The 17,722-nt window shown below is 41.5% G+C and overlaps 1 protein-coding gene across 3 annotated transcripts in view; it reads right to left on the bottom strand.

Annotated features, from left to right (window-relative positions):
* The window catches only part of LOC119852731, a 143,634-nt gene that overhangs the window by 73,772 nt on the left and 52,140 nt on the right, over positions 1-17,722 (bottom strand). For all 3 annotated transcript variants that reach the window (XR_005291796.2, XM_038394346.2, XM_043510788.1), the window contains 6 exons: positions 16,986-17,188; positions 14,751-14,906; positions 13,210-13,303; positions 12,077-12,214; positions 3,950-4,101; positions 2,615-2,726 (listed from right to left, as the gene is read on the bottom strand). Coding sequence is in view for 2 of the 3 variants with exons in the window: in XM_038394346.2 (XP_038250274.1) it covers positions 2,615-2,726; positions 3,950-4,101; positions 12,077-12,214; positions 13,210-13,303; positions 14,751-14,906; positions 16,986-17,188 (855 nt within the window). In the remaining variant the exon portion in view is untranslated. The remainder of the gene's footprint in view (positions 1-2,614; positions 2,727-3,949; positions 4,102-12,076; positions 12,215-13,209; positions 13,304-14,750; positions 14,907-16,985; positions 17,189-17,722) is intronic.

Genomic DNA, 17,722 nt, shown 5'->3' with positions numbered 1-17,722 from the left:
ATAAGGATGATTTTCTAGACATATAGAAAATCTGGGTCCAATTTAGAAAGCTGACTGTAAAGACACGTAATCTGATGAGGTTCAACAAGGACAAGTGCAGAGTACTGCACTTAGGACAGAAGAATCCCACACACTGCTACAGGCTGAGGACCGCCTGGCTAAGCAGCAGATCTGCAGAAAAGGACCTGGGGATTACAGTGGACAAGAAACTGGATATAAATCAGTGTGCCCTTGTTGCCAAGAAGGCTAACGGCATTTTGGGCTGCATTAGTAGGAGCACCGTCAGCAGACTGAGGGAAGTGATTATTCCCCTCTATTTGGCACTAGTGAGGCCACATCTGGAGTACTGCATCCAGTTTTGGGCCCCTCACTACAGAAAGGATGTGGACAAATTGGAGAGAGTCCAGCGGAGGGCAATGAAAATTATTAGAGGGCTGGGGCACATGATTTATGAGGAGAGGCTGAGAGAACTGGGCTTATTTAGTCTGCAGAAGAGTGAGGGAGGATTTGATAGCAGCCTTCAACTACCTGAAGGGGGGTTCCAAAGAGGATGGAGCTAGGCTGTTCTCAGTGGTAGCAGATGACAGAACAAGGAGCAATGGTCTCAAGTTGCAGTGCGGGAAGTGTAGGTTGGATATTAGGAAAAACTATTTCACTAGGAGGGTGGTGAATCACTGGAATGGGTTACCTAGAGAGGTGGTAGAATCTTGATCTTTAGAGGTTTTTAAGGCCTGGCTTGACAAAGCCTTGGCTGGGATGATTTAGTTGGGGTTGGCCCTACTTTGAGCTGCGGGTTGGACTAGATGACCTCCTGAGGTCTCTATGATCCTATGATTCTAGGACACAAAGTCTATTTTTCTTTCTCTAAAAATTAAACACAAATTGATAAAAATGAAAGTGACATAACAAGAGAGACTTGATAAAAAGTCTGCCTAGTCTAGTATTTTGTCTCATCTTTAACTAAAGCCAGTGTTGGATGCTTCACCAGAATAACATGTAACTGAAATGCTGTATTATGGATGAAAATTTCTTCACAATCCCAGCTGGCGATATTCAAGCATGACCCCAATTAGCCTTTTTAATTTAACCTAGTAATAAAAAATCACAATCTGCAGTTGTTTTTAACCTAAGTATCTATAGTCAGACGTTCAGCTGTGGAGGAAAAGTACCCAGAACAACTGAGGAGTGTGGGAGGTTCAAGAGGCAGCCTTTAAACTTCACTGACCTTGGGACTACAAAATTGTAAAACTGAGATTAGATGAACTATTCATGTAATGAACTAAACTCATATCAAGTTCAGTTTCCTTCTCTGCTACAAAATTCTTATTATTATTTTAACATATAGATTCTTTATTTTTGTTCTTTGTAATACATTTTAAAGCACTCTCGCTTAGATACTTCTAGAACCCCACCACTGTAGTATCTGAGCACCTCAAAATCATTAATGTATTTGTACTTAACACCACAATGAGGTAGGGAAGGTCTATCATCCCCCTGTTACAGATGGAAAACTTAGGCACAAAGAGACTAAATGACTTACCCAGGATCACACAAAAGGTCTGTGGAAGAGCAGGAAATTGAACCTAGGTCTCCTAAGTCCCAGGCTGGTGCACTAACTGTCATAGTTCAGGACAACTGCATCTGTATTTTCCCTATATGGTCCTGCAAGGACACTCACTCTAGACTTCAGGCTCCCCTGCCCATCACCTCTTTTGAGTGGAGACACACGTCTCTCACCCTTCTGACTGGGATATTTCCAGGCTGCACTGTCCTCTGACTATACTGTGATATCCCATTAAGAAACTCTGCCTAAGCATGCCTGTTTCCTTTCTCTTCAGAGGCTAACATCAGAGTGATTGCAAACAGTTATGTTACACACAGCACTTCCTATGTAAATCTGTTTTATTCTTATGGTAAAAGCACTACAGAGAAAATATATTAAAAACAATAAAAGAACATACGCACATGCTAATAAGATTACCAGAGTTCACCCCAGCCCTAACATGGGCTTTAACAGGAGCAGTCCATCAACATCCCACTCAAGGGGTTTCCTTGTGATTTCAAGTTAATCACAGCTTCAGCTCAGACAGGGACACAGTCTTATGGGGTCTCAGTAGGGCCAGTTCTTCCAACCCTTTCTTAAGGGAATCCTGTCCATTTGCTGGATCAGGACAAAGACCCAGAACTCTTTAAAACCAGGCTTTTTATCTAAAAATCCTTTCTTTGTCTGGTGGTCCATGGAGAATCCAGTTTGAACTGGTGTATGCCAGCCTCTCCAAAGGGTGGCTTCAAAAGGCTGATAACTGGAAAAATTACATTAGTATCCCCCTCTTCCTAGAGGAGTTTCATACAATTCCACAATACCACACACAGTGGACTCTATAAGGTATTAAACCTAACTCAACAAAGTTCATCTTAATTCCACAAGATTTGTCCAGGATATTGTCAGTCTGTCACTTTAACCATTGGACCATCCCCTCCTCTCCTTAAAAGTAATGGCAGGTTGAGAGTTAGGTTGTTGCCTTTTTAAAAAAACAATCAAAAATCTTAATATAGTGCTGAAGGTCATCAAAATCTCTCTCTCTCTCAAATAATAATTCTTTGGCACACTTACAGGGTTTTGCATTCTGCTGCCCATGATTTCTTTCTTATGAATGAATGTGTTCAGCATCATGTCCCGTGGCCCCAGTTTCTCCAACTGAATGGATACAAAAGCTTCTGGAGGCCTGAATGGTAAATGAAAATATTGCATCTGAGCTCTGCAACTGGGAATGGGAAGATTAAACCATCAGAAGCAAAGCAAATAGAGCCAATCTGAGCCTCTCAGCTATTGCTTTAGGTTAAAACACAATGCCCCCAAATAGTTAACTTAATAATAAATTCTTTGCACATAGATAACAGAATATAGTAGCTGAAAGAGACAAAACCCAAGTACAGACTTGCAATTCCCATCTTTGGTTTCATTGTAAGTGAAATATATGGAAATAGAAACAAAATATTTAAAAATATAGAACCATGGGGTTAGAAGGGACCGCAAGGATCATCTAATCTAGTATAATCTCCTGCCAAGATGCAGCATTTGTCTCCTCCCCACATTAACAGAATACCTGTGACAGACTGGGAGTATGTTTGAGTGAATTGGGAATTACATGTTGTTTTGTGAATTCCATTTTGTTTATAACCGTCACTTTCCATTGCAACTTTCATCTCCAAGAAGTCTAACCATGACACAGCCAGCAAGAGCCATCAACTCTGATGATCTCTTAAAACCCATCCATAAGACCAATGAACACTACACAGAAGGTTGCCTGGGGAGAGGTTGGGTCTGCAGTTCCTCAGCCTAGAGTACACAGGGAAAAAGGGGAGAGAGACTATATTAAAAGGCGGCTGCTTTTCTGAGCTGGGACCACCAGCACAGGCAAGAAGACCAGGCCAAAAGGGTATGATGGGATGGCCTAAGGATACTAAGGGCCTAAGGACACTAACCAAACCTCAAACCCACAATGAGATCAGACTTGGCAGGGGACTGCATTCAGGACTATGTTATCTTCCAAAAATCTGTAACTCTCTAGTGCTATGCTTGTATTCCTGTGCTATGCTGTATTCCTTGCTTTAATTCCACATTGTCTTTGAAGGGTTTAACTTGGAACCAGAGCTCCCCAGCCAGGTGATCTCGGAAGGTGAGTCTAAGCATCTGGGGGCTCAGGAGGGGCATGCCTTTTGTTCTGTGATTTAAGACAGCTGAACTGCAGGGTCCCACTGCCCAAGGAGGATGTCAGACATGAGGTCTGCACATGGGAGTATGCCTGAGAGATCCAGAGGTAGGGACAGTTACCAGTCACTAACCGGACTCAGGGGGCTTAGAAGCACTTGGGCCCCAGGATTTGGATGCATTTAAATCTATTAATATCCATCGAGAGACAGGGACTGGGTCAGGATGTAACAATACCTTTTAATGGTCCCGTGTCCATCTAAAGGGTGCCCTGTAGAATACGAAGTTGCTGGTGCAGCCACCAGTGACTGTTTTTCTATTTCATTTCCAGATTTTGAATTTCTTCCACTTGCTGAGCTTCTCTGACTCTTCAAACTTAAATTTGCTTCCTAAAATATTAAGAATACCAGTCTGTACTTATTCTAGTGGGAACACTGCCTGTTAAATCAATACAGATTTGCATTTTCATGAGGCTGCTGTACTCTTATAGTATAATAATTCACCAGGCACACTGAAAGCTGAATAAAAAAGTTCTCGGTGAGCATAAGAATAAAGAAACTGTGGAGACAAGGAAAGTTAGAGGCAATACACAAGTTATAATCAGACAACATTCTCCACACTTCATCAACAATGAAGAAAATGGGGATGCTGGAGTTGTTGGCTTCACCAGAAGAGTGATCCAAAAACTATATTTAAAATATACTTTAAAAAAAAAAGGTGAAAGTTCAATCTAATAGTTTACGTTTAACACAGTACTCTACTGCATTTGCTTTTTTCCCCTCTGTCTCAGCTGCTGCCTGATTGCGTAATTCTGGTTCCAAATGAGGTGTGTGATTGACCTGTCAGTTTGTAACTCTGTGTTTGTAACTCTGAGGTTCTACTGTATTGACTTGTGGAATAGAGCTAGGAGACATCCCAAGAAGCACTCTGTTTGTGAAGGATGATACCCAGTTCCTCAGAGGAAAGAGTTGCAGTCCTTAAGATTTTTCTAGATGAAGTGATGGCAAGTAGGATGCATGTTTTAAGAAACAGTAAGAAAGTGCCACTGGAAAGGGCCTGAACAGTGCAGAGATAAGGGTGCCAAGGACAAGAATCACAAGAATGGTTAAAACATCTAACCATTTTACCTGTTCTTTGATATCTGATGACATGGGGCTGATAGGCCAAGGATGTTCCAAATTTTAGGTTTAGAACACTTTCTAGATTGGAAATTTGCCCTTCAGGAATTAAAGCAGAATCAAATGATATATGGGACCTCTGGATATTTTTTTTTTAAATCAACATCCTTAGAAATGAACCTATAGAAATATCTCATCTAGTGCCCAAGGTCAAACTGAGTTGTGAATTCCTTTCAAGATGAGGAGCAATGGAGAGATAATCTCCTTAGGATATCCAAAAGTTTGCTCAGAAGCTGAGAAGCAAATTTTGCACATTAGGTGCAGGGAGTTGGTGATGTACTATAGAACACTGCAAGAAAAGTCCTACTTTCTGCATAAGAAGGGGAGGGACAACAGACACACATAGTCAGTCCAAAACCAAGAGCCACCTTTGCCAATAAGGTGTTATTAGAATTCCTGTTGCTTTTCCCTTTTTATTTAGAATTGTTTTGTGTATTAGAGGAATGAGGGGAGAGAATGCATACAAGAAAGACTGGCCAGACTGACAGGGTTGCTATATTAGGTTGCTCTCCCTCCATAAGCACTGATCTGCCTTGGAATATTGTAAACTTGCAAATGTCTCTACTCAGGAACAACCTACCTGTGTTGCTATTAAAAGATAGATTTGTTGAGTGGAGAACCAATTCTGCCTGCTTTACTGACTGTCATTTGGGTCAATCTGCTTTAATGTTGCTCAAGCGTTTGAAACATTGAGACAAAGGCTAGATTAGATTTTGTACTGCAAAAGATTATCGGAGTTTCTGATTACTCCTTGGTGACTGATGTAGGATACACTTGTCATGTTGTTAGAGTATCTCAGGATCTGGAAGCCCAGAAGAGCCAATTTTATTGCTTTCAAGTTCTAGGATATTTATGCCTTCTTTCAACTCTTTTAATCACCCCATCTTTGGCCCCTTTTATGGTGTGTAAAGACAGCAAGGGCAGCACAAATGATTTTTCCACCACAACAGCAGCAGAGGACAGCCATAAGGCTGCCTCCTAAGGACCAGTGCACAGGAAATGTCAGGGTGGGGCTATAGCACTTAGCTTTACAGCCTGAAGAAGTTACCATTACTTAAGACACAGGCCTAGGTGATTCTCCAGTCCCAGAACAATTTAGGATTGGGAGGGCGCAAAGGTGGCTTAAAGCAACTTTTGCCCTACCATTCCCCCTAAGCTATGAGTTCTGTACAGAGCTACTTAGAGTCCTGGCATAGAATCTCACCCCAAGTGCTTTGCACCAACATGAGTTAACCCAAAGCTAGAAGGTTCACTCTTGTTCTAACTACCATCTTCTCTGGAGCTGACACAGAGGACAGCTATCCATCAAGCCTGGACCTCTGAAATCACTACCAAAAAGAGATAATTTATGGGATATGCACTTTCTTGATCATACCTGAACTTCAGTCTGGAAATTCAGATGTACTGCTTATGTTCCAGAATTTTGAGCTAATACATGACACAGTATGACCAGATAGAGCCTGCTGGATGGTTTCCTGGCTTTCTGTATATTGCCTAGGGAGGGCAAATCTTCCTCTAACAGGAATGGAATGCTTGCACTTGATGCATCTCTGTCTTGACTAAAAGATGAAAGAACTGGGTATAGAAAAGGTTTCTTTTCAGATCAGTATGAAATCAGGGTCCTGTAGAACTACTGGTGCCTTCAGAATACAGGCTGCTGCTTCCTTGAATGACAAAGCCCAGATCGACATGTCACACAGGAAAGGGTAAAGTGTGTGCCCTGGACACATGGACCAGCCACTGTGATTACTCAGAACATTTATAAGAACCATGGGAGAATATGACTGAGGAGGTTCTTGGACTGGTAGTGAGTATGGCCATGTGTGACCCTGAGGAAATAATAATGACATTGCCAAATTGGTATGGGGCATGCCAATAAGAAGTCTCCGGAGGCCATGAAATCTCCTGGAGAAAATGCAGTGATTAGGGAGGATAGGATTGCTCTTTGTTTATAATGAAGAAAGTGGAGACTAGCTCCAAGAATTGCTCTGCGTCTGGAACAGACTGCATGGCACCTAAGTTGAAGAGATGGTATCTCTCAAAGAATCAAATGTTGTTTTACAGGAATCCTAGAAATTGAAGATTGGATGAAAATCTCTCTGAGCTTGGAACAAGATCAGTTCCTTTCCTTCCTCTTTTGTTGGCGGGAATTAAAGAAATAGCCCAGAAGCTTGTACCAGAGGAGGAATAATGAAAGGAATAGGAGAAGTTAAATTGCTACTGGCATGGAAAACACATGTTTAAAAACAAGGAAAATAGGAGCCCTAATACTGACATGATCATTCTGACTGCTGCAGGCAGAACTTACTGTGGGCCAACAGGCAGACACAACCCAACATTTCTTTAGAAGTGCTTGGGCTGCCCTGGGCTGCAGAGAGAGAGAGAGAGAGAGATAGAGAACACATGCCTCCCTCAGTAAGGATTAATGGGGGCATTTTACAGAATGCTACAACCATTCTGACAAAATGGGGCAACAAAGCATAACTAGAACCATTGATGTAAACCCAAGATGATACTGGTGGGGTAACAATGAAGCATTTGGGACACTTTAATAAAACTAGTTTCAGAGTAGCAGCCGTGTTAGTCTGTATTCGCAAAAAAGAAAAGGAGTACTTGTGGCACCTTAGAGACTAACAGATTTATTTGAGCATAAGCTTTCGTGAGTTACAGCTCACTTCATTGGATGCATTTAATAAAACTAGAGTCCACAGCACTTGGGGACTCTTAAAAGAAGCAAGAATCACAAGAGAATACAAATATTTATTGTAAAATGATATCTGGTCACCATTATTCTTATGTGTAAACTGAGAGAGACGGGGGGCCACATCAACATCAGTCACCATTGTGATAAAGGTACTGACTCTGGATAAAAATTTTTAGCCTATGAATGATGACACTATAAAAAATTCAGACTTATGGTCACATGTACTGAGGAAAGATATATGGAAATTCATCAGAGTGATTGACTCTGTTTGAATATTGCAAACATCGATTACGAAAGAACGTTCTTAAACAACTATAAAGCCAAACCCACCTGAGGACTCACACTTCTTCTAAGACTTTGACAACCTACTAGGGGTTTCCAACTTACCCTCTTTACCTTTGTGCTGATACACGTAATTTAGACGTGCTTTTTCTTTACTTCTTGGTCTTGAATAATGGATGCATGACCTGCCCAAGCCTCCTGCTGTTGCTGCTGCTCTGCTAGTTCTATTAATTGTTCAGGTTTATATTTAGACAGATAATATTTACTGACTGTAAATGAGTAAAATCTAGTCCAGAAACAGATACAGTAGTAATTGAATGATTTATTGCTGAGAGGAGACGTCTGTAAACTAAATGCATAGTCACTGCCTTTCTAAAGAAAAAAGTCATAATAATTTTAGACAGTAAAATTGTCCTAAGTGTTTGGAAGATCAGTCCATATTAACAGGGGGAAGCAAGCTCTTTCCAAAGTAAAGAATATTCCCAATAGTTGGTTGAGAGTCATGGCAGCAGCAACTTGTATTACATTGCAGGAGAATGAGTTGGGAATGACTTCAGGACTAGACAATTCTCTCTTTCTCTCTGGACAGCTCTTTCTCAAAGGGTTTTGATATTTCCAAATGTGATTTCATTGATTTTCACTCTGTGAAAGGGGAGGAGCCCCAGTTTTAGGGCAGTCCAGCTGGTGAGCTGCAAAGGAGCTGCAAACCCAGGAATCTCAGGCTCTGACAGAAACCTGCCAGCATCCCATTAGAACTATGGCATCTCTGCAAAAGGTTCAGATTTTGCAGTATCAGCTGTTTTATCAGAATTCTCTGGACCAGCTCTGTTCAAGATACCAATTCCCTTGGGCTAATAGTGCTCAGGTATGAGATGGGGAATAACGGGTTTAAATCAGGTGTGCAAGTTGCATATTGGTAAGCAAGCCTACTCTGGTATAACTTGTATGCTTCAGGGGCTAGGAAGTATACGTTTACATCAAGATCCATAAACCTGGAAATCCTGGACGCCCCATCATCTCAGGCATTGGCACCCTGGCAGCAGGATTGTCTAGCTATGTAGACTCCCTCCTCAGGCCCTATGTTACCAGTACTCCCAGCTATCTTCGAGACACCACTGACTTCCTGAGGAAACTACAATCCTTCGGTGATCTTCCTAAAAACACCATCCTAGCCACTATGGATGTACAAGCCCTCTACACCAACATTCCACACAAAGATGGACTACAAGCCGTCAGGAACAGTATCCCCGATAATGTCACGGCTAACCTGGTGGCTGAACTTCATGACTTTGTCCTCACCCATAACTATTTCACATTTGGGGACAATGTATACCTTCAAATCAGCAGCACTGCGATGGGTACCCGAATGGCCCCACAGTATGCCAACATTTTTATGGCTGACTTAGAACAACGCTTCCTCAGCTCTCGTCTCCTAATGCCCCTACTCTACTTGCGCTACATTGATGACATCTTCATCATCTGGACCCATGGAAAAGAAGCCCTTGAGGAATTCCACCATGATTTCAACAATTTCATCCCACCATCAACCTCAGCCTGGACCAGTCCACACAAGAGATCCACTTCCTGGACACTACAGTGCTAATACACGATGGTCACATAAACACTACCCTATATTGGAAACCTACTGACTGCTATTCCTACCTACATGCCTCTAGCTTTCATCCAGATCATACCACTCGATCCATTGTCTACAGCCAAGCGCTACGATATAACCGCATTTGCTCCAACCCCTCAGACAGAGACAAACACCTACAAGATCTCTATCATGCATTCCTACAACTACAATACCCACCTGCTGAAGTGAAGAAACAGATTGACAGAGCCAGAAGAATACCCAGAAGTCACCTACTACAGGACAGGCCCAACAAAGAAAATAACAGAACGCCACTAGCCATCACCTTTAGCCCCCAACTAAAACCTCTCCAACGCATCATCAAGGATCTACAACCTATCCTGAAGGACAACCCATCACTCTCACAGATCTTGGGAGACAGGCCAGTCCTTGCTTAAAGACAGCCCCCCAACCTGAAGCAAATACTCACCAGCAACCACACACCACACAACAGAACCACTAACCCAGGAACCTATCCTTGCAACAAAGCCCGTTGCCAACTCTGTCCACATATCTATTCAGGGGACACCATCATAGGGCCTAATCACATCAGCCACACTATCAGAGGCTTGTTCACCTGCGCATCTACCAATGTGATATATGCCATCATGTGCCAGCAATGCCCCTCTGCCATGTACATTGGTCAAACTGGACAGTCTCTACATAAAAGAATAAATGGACACAAATCAGACGTCAAGAATTATAACATTCAAAAACCAGTTGGAGAACACTTCAATCTCTCCGGTCACTCGATTACAGACCTGAGGGTGGCTATCCTTCAACAAAAAAACTTCAAAAACAGACTCCAAGGAGAGACTGCTGAATTGGAATTAATTTGCAAACTGTATACAATTAATTTAGACTTGAATAGAGACTGGGAATGGATGAGTCATTACACAAAGTAAAACTATTTCCCCATGTTATTTCCCACTCCCCACTGTTCCTCAGATGTTCTTGTTAACTGCTGGAAATAGCCTACCTTGCTTGTCACCATGAAAGGTTTTCCTCCTTTCCCCCCCCTGCTGCTGGTGATGGCTCATCTTAAGTGATCACTCTCCTTACAGTGTGTATGATAAAACCCATTGTTTCATGTTCTCTCTGTGTGCATATACATCTCCCCACTGTATTTTCCACCAAATGCATCCAATGAAGTGAGCTGTAGCTCACGAAAGCTTATGCTCAAATAAATGTGTTAGTCTCTAAGGTATCACAAGTACTCCTTTTCTTTTTGCAAATACAGACTAACACAGCTGCTACTCTGAAATACATCAACAAAGACTCCCTTACATTCACCTTTGATGTGGGGGCAAGATGCTCCTGGAACACATTGCTGGCTGCCATTCAGAAGCACTGACATATACCATCCATAGGGACATGCAAACTGTTGAAGCACAAGGCAACCCCTTTTCCCATGGCGCCCCAACAGCAGCCAAAGTGCTAGGGCTGAAAGTTGTGATAATGAAGTATGTTTTCCTTTTCTTTTTAACAGAGAAAGAAAATGAGTGATGAGAGTCTCATGGGAAAAAGGGGTGAGCATCAGGTGCCTCGTAATGGGAAGATATCAGGAGGCAGATGTGGAAAAAATGCGGCTCCATTTTTTTCCACTTGTTGTATATTGTAAAAGTATATAACATGGGCTCTGCTCAGCATACTGGCTGCAAAAGAAGTGAGACAGAAGTGGGAGTTACTAAAAGAGGGTGCACTGGGGGAACGGGGGGGAATCATCAGCCCCAGAATAAAAGGGTGGACAACAGCTCTCACAAATTATATGCTGGCAGAAAAACAAACAATAAAGGGAACATTCATAGAGCTTCTTTCACCCTGAAGTACCTCTATGTATTTTAAAAGTTTTAAAATTATATACAGGGATCACTTAACCCAATCACTGAAATGCAGCCATCTCTGGATGAAACACAATAGTTGTGTAACAGCATACAGGAATACCATGCAACAGTTTGGGACATGATGGGAAAACAGCTACTGGATACTGTACTTTAAATGCAGAATTGAAACATTGTCAAGCAAGGGATGCAGAACAATGATGACTGTGTAACCTTGGGATGGTTTATGAACCTGTTTGTTTAACTTTAGACAATTATGGTTATCTTCCCATTCAAGATGGTGTTACAACTGTGCTGCCATTTGCAGAAGGCAAGATTACAGAGAGGTGACATGAGTTGCTGGTGCTGTTACATGATGGAAATATCCCCTTCTTAGAAGATCATAGATGTCAAGGCCAGAAGAGACCACTAAGATCCTCTGGCCCAACTTCCTGCACAAGACAGGCCATAGGATTTCCTGCATCCAATTTATCTCCATGCTCCTCAGATTCTTTTCTATGGTATTTTTCAGCTGTATGTGATCAACTAACATGCATTAAATGAATCACTGATGTGAAACCTTCTTATTTTCAGGTAATATGTTTGCAAAGAATTGCTAGAGTCATTTTCTATTTTAACTGTTAAGTAAAACAAAATTAGTATCTAACTGAGCACCATCAGCACTTGCACCTGACGTTAGCTCCCAAAACCTTACCCAATGGGGTTAGGGAACGAAATGCTGCTGACCTTCATGTCCATTGTATTTGTAGGCTGGATCATGTGACAAAACGAGGCTTGCTGAACAGCAACAATAAGAGCATTTTTTTGAGTGACTTGACAGGCAAGGATGATCTGCATGTTCTCCACTCCAGACTGGGACAAGAGCTAAAGGGTGAAAACACAAAAGTGTTAGCAATTTCCCCCATAACATAAAGGCAGGTTATATACACTAATTTTTCCTTGCATTAACTAATCTCCATAAGTGGCATTAATCATTCTGCTATTGGTACATGTTTGTTTAAACGTGGCTAAATGCTCAAGTCACTTCACTCAGCTGCATTCATAAATTTGTATTCCCCAAGGAACTTAAACCGAGGATCTATACAACGGGCTGTGAAAGAGGGATGCCATCAGACTACAGGAGGGGTTCATATAAAGTAAGGTTAGTATGTTGATTATTTTCATGTTGGTTTTTGCAATGGGTTTTTAATTATATATTAATATTAATTATTGGTAAAGAATGTGGGTCATGGATTGGTAAATTGTGGAAAGAAATAAGTTTTGAAGGACTTGGAAAGTTCTGTGTCATAACACTCTGCACCATACAATTTTGTTTCTACTTTTTGAACAGTACCCATTGTTTTAATGCAATGGTGCAAAAAGTGAAGAATCTGTTACTTTGAAATAGTGTAGGAAATGAGATTCTTTTTCTTTCCCCCCTGAAAAAAAAATCCCTTTTCTGCATTCTTTAAAAAATAAAAATTATATATATAATTTTATATATAAATTTTATATATATAAAAATAGGACCAAATCCTGATTCATTTATTTTTTACTCATCCGTCCTTATACTTTGGCAAAACTCCCATCGACTTCAATGAGAATTGTGCCTCACTAAAGACATTAAGATTTGGCCTTCAGTTATCATACAGAGGATTTGACTGATATTATCAAGTGACAGTTCTGAAAAGTGAACAAAATTACACTGTTACGTACAGAAAGACATGAAATAATAAAAACTTGGTAAGAGAAATGTACATCACCTAACACAATGAAGCCAAAGCTAATTGAGGCCTTTAAGTGCTACAGCAATATAATTGTTAAATAATATGTGCAGTGAACGATTTTGGTTTCCTTTGGAAATAAAAGAATCTAGTCACCTGAATAACACCATCTCTTGTATGAAAGCTAAATTTTCCAATTTGATTACTGTCAATCTCTTGAATGCTTAACAATAAATTAGATGGAATATATCTGCAAGAAAAAATGTATAACAATAATCCATAAAACAGAGAATGCATCAAAGAAGCCAAACGGAAGGAAAGAAAGGTAATGCTAAAGAGCTCTGTATTTTCTGCCTCCTTCCTAATCACACAAAGGAATGAGGAATTCCTTCTTTAAATAAAAAGGAAGATTAGGATATTACTAAATATTTCAGAAGCATTTGAGAGAGAAATCAAGTGTTCTGTGAAGTTTGTGGCTGAACACAGAGAATCATGAATTCTTCCCCATTTGGCTCTAGGAGTTGGGTTATGAAGTGAAAAATCAACTTGTCAAGCATCATTTAAAATATTAGTTCCTAACCTTTTGGGATGCTGTGCTGTCTACCAGACTATGACATCAGCCACAACAGACAGTGCCTGCCACTGCCCACAATTCAGTTATGCACATTCTATCCAGGAATGAAGATTCAGCTGCTTGCAATTGTATGTTTGGAGCAGCCCAGTCTCCAATGTGGATTAGACGCAGTGCTACTCAAAGTGGTGGTCCACGGACCGGTGCCAGTCCATGAGCCATCGGCTGCTGGTCTGCACGCACATTGGAAAAAAAAATTGCCAGTCCCCCAAATCAGATAGCTTGAGAAGCACTGGATAAGAGTATATACAAATGATTGGGAGATGAGTAATGATTTATCATTCAGATGGGGAGGGGAGCCTGAATCCTTCACAGACGTATACTAATGATTGAGAATCACTGATAGAAACTACCCTTGCTGAAACTGGTAAGAAAAATGGATTTTCCTACTTTATTTTCATCCTACCAAAAACCCTTGATTTTTTAAAATAATGCATTTTATTTACCAGGTTTGAAAAGGTGAAATCAAAGCAACTGTAAAATTTTCAGGGCCTGACACCTGCATGGTTGCATAAGAGGAGAAAGGGAGGGACACAAGTAGTCCCTCCTTTGTGCAGGGGTTGGTTCCAGTTGCAGTCTAGGCTAAGATTTAAAGTTGTTATTCAATGTATAGTAGGATAAATTTTGAAGAGTGATTTCTGTAATCCAGCAACTTTACATTCACAATTATGGACTAGCCAGTAATTGCTTTTTAGGGTCCTGTTTCACTATTTGTAGAAGCCTGGGAACCACTGTCTGTCTCCTTCATCCCAGCTCTCCAAATGAGGGACACTTTGAGAGAGTTATCACCCATTTTACTTCCAAAATTACCTATGTTCCACACAGATTTGGTGCACCCACCCCCACTTTTATTACTGCACATCTTTACATTAGAAATGCAGAAAAAGTTACCTATGGCTAAGGAATCAAATTACACAACATTTCAAGTTTCCTGCATGAATAATCTGTATGTGCCCTTCACTTACGGTGGGCCTTACCAGGCTAAGGGATATGCTTGATTATGAGCTGTCTGGGAAGATACTTAATCACACCATGTCCTGTGAAACACAGCAAAGTTCTGGTTTACCTGTCCACAGTACTGTCATCTTCTAGGAGAGCTGTAATGAATATTGGTGGGGGCTGGTCTGCTTTCTCCTTGTGAGATGCAAATTCAAAGTGCACTGGCCTCAAGTATAAATGGAACTCATCAAAACCCATCTCCCCTGCAAATGCTTTGTACATCCTGAAACAAAAATAGGAGTATTTGGTACAGTCGCTTCATTTTTTAAAAAAGTTTAGTACTGCTGTACATACCTACCTAGAAATCCGATATCTATTAAAAAATTATCTAAATGTGTGTGATGAGGTTTATAGGTCCTAAACCAGAGCAAGGCATCGAGCAGTACTGGGCCAGGGAGGCCCTCCTCCAGGTGATGGGACAGTTTAAAAAGGGCACTGCCAGTCCAGTGAGATGGGGGAAGGGGTTACAGGCTATACCAGGAGCTGTAGGCAGAGCGAATGCAGCCTTAGTAAGGCCCCACCTGGAGCAGTGATCCATACTCCCCACCATCTTTTTGGGACCAAGAATCTATGAGAGGCCCTAAAGAAAAGGATGTTGTCCCCCAGCAAATGAAGCAGATACTAGAACAACTGAGACCATGTCCCAAAACAGAGGAGCCACAGCCCAATAGGAAGTGCCCCGGGGGCGGGGGGCTAACTTCGAATGGACCAATGAATGGTCAGGACACTGTAACACCCCCCTTTAGGGCCTTGGGTCAGGACCCTCTCCCCTGCTCATCCTCCCCTCTGTCGTGACAGAATCTTAAGGGGGGAAGATGGGCACACAAGAGAGACTGAGTGCTGCTGTATACAATCCAGCAGGGCTCCCTCCAGGACAGGCAGACTGAAAAGAACTGTGAAGCCGCTGCATGACCATTAGGCCAGCAGCTATTAGACTGACTTGCTACAGTATGATACTTCCCCTAAAATTTTAATGATACTTAGCCTCTGGCATGTTTTCATTGACACCAGAACAAACACTGCTCATTGTGCTGCTGATATTCATTATTTGTTTATCACTGACCATGTGATTGACATATTACAGTACACAAAAATAAAGCCAGGACAAGAAGTTTAATGTTTTATGCAGTGTGTAAGGGAGAGCCTGTGAAGAGATTCAAAGAGGGGTGTGAAAAAGTCAGCCTGACATGTAAAGAAGATAATTTTGTCAACCATGTTTTGGATAAACTGGAGGAGAGTGCTTGGGAAGAGGTATGGGTGACAGAGAGGAAATTACAGAAGTCAAGACAGGAGATGATCAGACCCTGAACAAGCATTTTTACCATTAGAACAAAAAATCTGTGGAAGTTGTGTTGTAGAAATCCTTAGTTCAGCACTGTCAGAAACATTATAACAAAATAGTAGGGGAAGAAGAGGAAGATGATCCCATAGGACCATCAAAATGTTGGATGTTTGGACACACAGTGACAGAGTAATAAGATAACAACACTTCCTTTTGTCATAACAATGAGTCCCTGAGGAAGACAAATATTATGCCTACTTTATAAATAGGTAAGCCAAGTCACAGACAAGCTATTTAGGCTATGTTCTACATTAGACAACTTACAGTGACACAGTTAGTGTAGTCTAGCCATAACCTTAGTAAATAAGTGGCAATGCCACAAATAGGACCCAGAAGTCCTAACTCCCAGTCCTCTAAACTGTAGCTAACACTCCCTGGCTCTATGGGAATAGAAAAAAGTGAAATAAAAGAAGGAAGAAAAGGGGAGGCAGAAAAGGGTGTCACATACAAAATAACAAGGTCACATTTGGGAACATTAAAAAGTACATACACATCAATTAACACTATGTAGGAAGTGTATGATAAAGGAACTCTCAGTTCCAAAACCAAAAGGGCTCGGTATGTTTATGCTACAGACTCAGCTTGTGAAATGCGTTGCTCCTTAGTTCACCATGTAGTCAAGTGAGCAATCCATGCAATGATATATTTACTTGTGTGTGAGTGTGTTACAAGGGGACACAGTGGCAAAGAAGGAGAGATACACCAAGAAAACCAGAAGGGGGGGAGAGACAGAAATGTGGGAGGCAAAGGTTAATATGGCAATAAAGGAAACAGAAGAGAACCAAACTGAGACTGAATCCATCCTGCCTCCATGTTCCCCCACAATTAATGTGTCTTTTATCAACCTTAAGTTGTACCTCAGTTTATTAAAAACATGAACATTTGTAAATGCTACGTAGGCAACTCTTCCATGTATCAGGAGGAGAACAACAGGTGGCATCACATGTGCTCTGTGCTAACCTAGCCAACTGTGCACTCTCCAGGGCTGTCTCTATCAATCGATGGCGGAGTGTGATGAGTTCCAGGAGTCTGGAGAAGACGTCCAGAATAAAGGCTTGTTTTTCTCTGCCTTGCTTCTTTTCTTCATCTGTTGCTGACTCTAGTGCTAACATAGCAATATCCCGCACAAGGAGTGGGTCTTCTAGCAGCGTGTCTGCAAATAACTGCAAGGAAAACAAGGGAAGGGAGATATTATTATTAACAACATTTGTTACCGGAGTGCCTAAGGGCCAACACCAAGAATGGGGCCTCATTGGACTAGGCACTACATAAAAGAAGAGTAGATGGTCCCTGAATTGAAGAGCTTACAAAACATACAAGACAGCCCCTTGGTAGGAGAAGGGATATAACACACATACAGAGTGAACAACGGGATGGTGGCAAACAGGATGTTAGCGTCATACTTTTCTGTTGTTGGTTTGGAGGGGATAACCTAAATAGAAAGAAAAGGGAAGGGTGAACAGGGTAAGAGAGACAGTTGTGGGGAATGAAGTTGAGGTGAAGAGACTATGGGGGAGGAACAGTAGGAGAGTGGAGCAAACAGCCAGTTAGCACAGAGCAGAGAAAGTCCGATTAAAACTGTAGGAAATTCTCTGACTGTCCTAAGGACCTAAGATCTCTGCTTCGGCTGCTTCTGCCCCTACAGGTTGGAGTCTTTGACTCCTTTCTGCAGTTGTCTCCAAAGACCAAATAGACCC

This window comes from Dermochelys coriacea, chromosome 3 (assembly GCF_009764565.3).
Source record: "Dermochelys coriacea isolate rDerCor1 chromosome 3, rDerCor1.pri.v4, whole genome shotgun sequence".
In the NCBI taxonomy this organism is placed as follows: domain Eukaryota; kingdom Metazoa; phylum Chordata; order Testudines; family Dermochelyidae; genus Dermochelys; species Dermochelys coriacea.
Note: the sequence above shows the minus strand (reverse complement) of the source record. Positions and strands in the feature narration are given on the sequence as shown.